Raw genomic sequence first — 5215 nt, forward strand, 5'->3', positions numbered from 1 at the left:
TGCCACAGCTCGGGGATGAAATGAGCTCTCAGGGAGCCTCCTTGGTGAGGCTGCTGCAACGTGAGGTTCCCATTTCCATCATCCCCCATCCTTCAGGTGCAAGGTGAGATTCCCATTTCCATGATCCCCCATCCTTCAGGTGCAAGGTGAGGTTCCCATTTCCATGATCCCCCCCATCCTTCAGGTGAATCCCATTTCCATGATCCCCCATCCTTCAGGTGCAACGTAAGATTCCCATTTCCATCATCCCCCACCCTTCAGGTGCAAGGTGAGGTTCCCATTTCCATGTTCCCACTCTTCATGTGAAATATGAGATTCCCATTTCCATGATCCCCCATCCTTCAGGTGCAGGGTGAGATTCCCCTTTCCATGATCTCCCCACCCTTCAGGTGAGTCCCATTTCCACGATCCCCCATCCTTCAGGTGCAAGGTGAGGTTCTGATTTCCATCATCTCCCCCCATCCTTCAGGTGCAAGGTGAGGTTCTGATTTCCATCATCTCCCCCCATCCTTCAGGTGCAAGGTGAGGAAGGTGAAGTTCTCATTTCCATCATCCCCACTCTTCATGTGCAAGGTGAGGTTCCCATTTCCATGATCCCACTCTTCAGGTGCAACGTGAGATTCCCATTTCCATCATCCCCGCCCTTCAGGTGCAAGGTGAGGTTCCCATTTCCATGTTCCCACTCTTCATGTGCAATGTGAGGTTCCCATTTCCATGATCCCCCCACACTTCATGTGCAATGTGAGGTTCCCAGTTCCATGTTCCCACTCTTCATGTGCAACATGAGATTCCCATTTCCATGATCCCCCCACTCTTCATCCCACAGGGAGCTCTGGGATCGGGGATGGATGTGAAGAGCACCCCGAGCTACCTGTACTGGCTCTTCTGCCAGTTTGAGCTGATCACCTGCAGTTACCTGATGGAGCCCTGGGAGAAGGTGCTCTTCTACTCCTTCAACCTGGCCATGCTGGGGCTGCTGCTCTACACCACCTATGTCTGCCTGGCTTTCCACGCCAGCTCGGCCTTCCAGCTCCTCTGCAGCTTCCTGGGAAACCCACGGGAAAATGCTCTTTCTGTGGTGAAGTAAAACCTCAACCCGGCTTTGGCATCCAAGAGTTTCCTTATCCCATTTTTATCCAGGAGCAGCAAACTCTGCTTTATTCTCTCTTTGTGTTTTGCTCTGACAGCAAATTATTTTTCCTCCAATCAATCCCTGTTTTTACTGTTTGCTTCTTCAAGAGCTTTCAATTTTAATGACCCACTGGAATTACAGAGCTGGGATTGGGACAGGAACAACCCCCCTGAAGATTTTGGTATTCCAGGGGGAAGGAACAACCCCCCTGAAGATTTTGTTATTCCAGGGGGAAGGAACAACCCCCCTGAAGATTTTGTTATTCCTGGGAAAGCTGCTTGGATATGGAAAGTTTTCATCTGGAGAAATGAGCATGACTTTGTTCTTGTCTGCCAGAAGAGATGTGCACGCAAAAATCCTGGACGAGTGGGAGCTGCTTCCCTGAGCTTGCTGTGTTTTTATGGAATGATTTCAGGATTTTTTCAGTCTCCTTGATTGTTTTATACAATGGATGACTTGGCTGGCTCGTTACCATGATGCAAACAATGCCACAGATTCATGAGAGGATGTGCTGCTGTGAAAATTTCTGATGAAATTCTCAGATTCTTGGGCTTTATAAAAACAGATAATTTTTGGTTTACTTTAGAAGATGAGTAAATCAAATTGCATCATATAGAGAATGTAACACTACAGATTCACTTGTGGTAGGGTGTCAGCTGAAAATAAACCCCTTAAAAATATAAAAATACAATGTCTCCTTTTTTCCTAACCCTTTACTCCCTCCTTTTCACCTTTCACACTCTCCCTGTTTAGTGCCTCAACCACGAACTCCTGAGCTGTAAAAAATGTGCTGGATTTGCCTGGGACTGTTTTTGTTCCAAATTCCATGACTTTTTAGCCTTCAAAGCAGCAGATTCCTGTGCTGCCAGCTCCCTGCAGTGGGCAGGAGCTGCACTGGGATGAGCTTGGCAGTGAGAATCGGGATTTGGAATCCTCAGGAGATGAAGGGAGCAGAGCAGGACACACAGGGTGACACAAACCCATATTTTTCCACCCACACTGAGGTGGGTTTTGGGACTTTCTCCAAGCTCCTGGAATGTCCTCTCCTTCCAGAGGGTGGATTCTTGCTGTAGGTGGCAACCCAGGGACTTAGGGAATGAGGCTTGGCCACAGAAGGCAACACAACAAAGTGAAGACAATAATTATGTCATTTGTCAGCTGCTTTCCCAGTTTATAATCATGGGGAAATAAGGTAAGAGATGAAAATAATTTCTCTGGGAAAATGAGGACAGCTGAACTCAAACTTCCAAGTCTTTAAACAATGCCCAAGTATCTCTAAGTTTGTAAAAAAAAAAAAAAATCTATTCAATACTTTTGAATTTGGATCCAAGGGGATGTTTTATTCAGTAATATAATGGTTGAAGTAGTAATTAGTGTGGATTTGCTTTCATGCTTAGTCTGTATATTGTATTTACTGATATTTATCAATATAATTTGTATTTACTGATGTTGAGGAATAAGAGGGAGCACAGACTATTTTAATTATTAGACTATTTATGGAGATCATTAGACTATTTATGGAGACAGTGATTTTTTTCCCAGCCTGTCAGTCTCTAATACAGAGAAATACAGGCAGTACTTTGCATTACAGGTGCCAAATCTGTTTTTCTCAAGACCGTGTAAATAAATATTGCTCAAGATGTGCCAGGGAGCGAGCCCAGGGCAGGAGCAGGTCACCCTCAGTTCCAGCAGGACTCCACAAGTTCATCCCCAGCATTTCTGGGCACTCAGGGATCCCACAGCAGGCTGGAGGAGCAGGAACTCTGCCCTGGTTGTGTCACTGCTGCCCTTTCCCACGTGGTGTTTGGGGTGCCTCCAGTGCCTCGTTCACAATAACTGGGGTAGGATTGGGATGGGATTGGGGTGGGATTAGGGTGGGATTAGGGTGGGGCTCTGCTCCCATCCCCAGATCCCAGCTGGGCTGGAGGAACGGGACAGAGCCAGGAAAGCACCAAAATCCAGCAGAGGAAACAAGGGGCCAAGTGGCAGCTGGAGCTCCCCAGAGTTCCTGATTCATTTTCCTCATCACCCCCTTTTCCCTGCCTGTCCCAAGACTCCAGGATTGAAAAGATTTCATCCCATTTCAGTTCCCAGCACTGCCTGGGCAGGTTCCTGCTGGAAGCACTGGCAGCCCGGGGGGGACTGGATTTGTCAGGTCAGGCTCAGCTGGGAACAGGATCAGGATCAGGCACAGCTGGAGCTGGGCCAGGGAGGTTTAGGGTGGAGAGCAGGGAAAGGTTCTTCCCCCAGCGGGTGCTGGGCACTGCCCAGGCTCCCCAGGGAATGGCCCAAGGCTGCTGGAGCTCCAGGAGGGTTTGGACACCACTCCAGGGATGCACAGAGGGATTGCTGGGGTGGAACAGGCTCTTTCCATATTTCCCCAGATTTTAACAACCAGCTCCACAGAGTGACCACAACATTTAGTTTTTCCCACCTGATGCTCAACATTCCAAACCTAAATGAATGAAATGATGCATGGTTGGAGCAGGAAGAGTTCCAAGAGGAATAGGAAGTGGAATATTCCCTGCACACCCTTCCCTGAGCACGCCAAGGTCAGCTGTGTCTGTCTGAGGCAAGTTTCTGTCCTGGCAGAAAGGAATGTCAGGATAACATTCAGCACCACTCACATCCCTGCCATGTGGAAGGGAAATATTCAAATTGCACAACTCAACCCACGCTGGTTCAGCACGAGTGGAAACTAAAGAACAAAATAAGAAGCAGCTGCTAAAATCAAATTGCTCGTGCTGCTCGCCAGGAAACCTTTGATGTTTCCAGCCAGAACATCCTGGTGGATTCCCAGCATCCTCCTTAGGAGTGATTTTATTGTAGGACTTTCACACCTTATCTCCCATTAAACTTTAATTTTATTGATCCTAAGAGTTTGCACTTCCTAAAGGCACTAAAGATGGTTGTGTTCATGTCGAATTTTAGCCTCTCTGCTGCTGATCAATTCAGTTTTTGGAAGCTTTCTGAGATAATTTCTTCCTCCTTGTTACTCCTTGCACTCCAACAGCTGCACTTTGCTTTCTTTCCAGCCACGTGTAATTGCAGTTCTTATCTTTGCTCTTCATTACCTGACCTGAAAATCCTGCTTGTAGAGTGAACCTGTCAGCACTTCCTGGCCTCTGCATCCCACAGGACATTTCCATCTTGCAGGGATTTGCTCAGAGCAGGGGGGGAAGTTTCCAGCAGATCTGTTTGCTTTTCCAGAGCTGACCTGAAATTCCTCTGTCCTGCTTGGCTGAAAGTTTCTGCTTCACTTCCCTGCTCAGCTGAAACTGCTTCATGCAACAGTTGGGTTCCAGTCTCCCTGAGACAGGAAACTCCTCCCTCCTCCACTGCTGACATTTCCAGTAGGATATGAAATAGGATTTATTTAGATATTTTCCAGGGATCAAGGTGTGAAACACCATCCTCGGAGCACAGGTACAAACACCACCACAGCTTCAGGAGTTTCCTTCCATCTCACAAATCTGACTAGAAATGAGTTTAAAATTGGCTTTCAAGGCTTTTCAGTCCTTGTTGGGGATTTGTGTCATCCAAAATGCTTTCATTTTAGGAAGCTGAATATTTAAATTGCACAAAATCTCTTCAGTTTCTTGCTTTTCCATCAGGCTTTGGTTTTGTTGTGGAACTGAAACCCTGACAAGTTTTAAACTTCATTTATTCTTTCTGACTTGGCTTAACCAGGTATTTAAGAGGAAATAGATTCTGACAGCAACAAGATTCTTTGTTCCATGATTATGTCCTGGAATGAGCTCCAGGAACCATTCCCAAATGCCTCTGGATTTCCAATTCCCCCACTCCTTTAACCTGCTCGGGGAGGTGCAGCTGAAACAAATGGCCCCGAGTTGAGATCAACCTGCAGAAGGAGCAGTTTGCTGACATGAAATCCTCCAACACCAGCTTCAAAGCAGTTTTTGTCTTATTTTTCTTTAGCTCAGTGTTATTTTGAATTTAGATACCAAGAACTGCATGGGCACCAAGAGTTCTTCCTGAGTTTTCAGCCACCTTTCCCTCGGAGCGGGGAGCAGCTCCTGGGGCTGTGCAGGAACAGTGACCCCAGGTGGAGTCTCACGTTCA

General features: G+C 47.0%; 1 protein-coding gene across 1 annotated transcript; it reads left to right on the forward strand.

Moving 5' to 3' along the window:
* Positions 1–844: 844 nt before the first annotated feature.
* On the forward strand, positions 845–1087 carry LOC128811879 (serine palmitoyltransferase small subunit B-like). The gene has a single exon (XM_053985796.1). The coding sequence runs from the start codon at positions 845–847 to the stop codon at positions 1085–1087; it is 243 nt and encodes an 80-aa protein (XP_053841771.1).
* The last annotated feature ends 4128 nt before the right edge of the window (positions 1088–5215 follow it).

The sequence above is a fragment of the Vidua macroura genome, chromosome 10 (assembly GCF_024509145.1).
Source record: "Vidua macroura isolate BioBank_ID:100142 chromosome 10, ASM2450914v1, whole genome shotgun sequence".
In the NCBI taxonomy this organism is placed as follows: domain Eukaryota; kingdom Metazoa; phylum Chordata; class Aves; order Passeriformes; family Viduidae; genus Vidua; species Vidua macroura.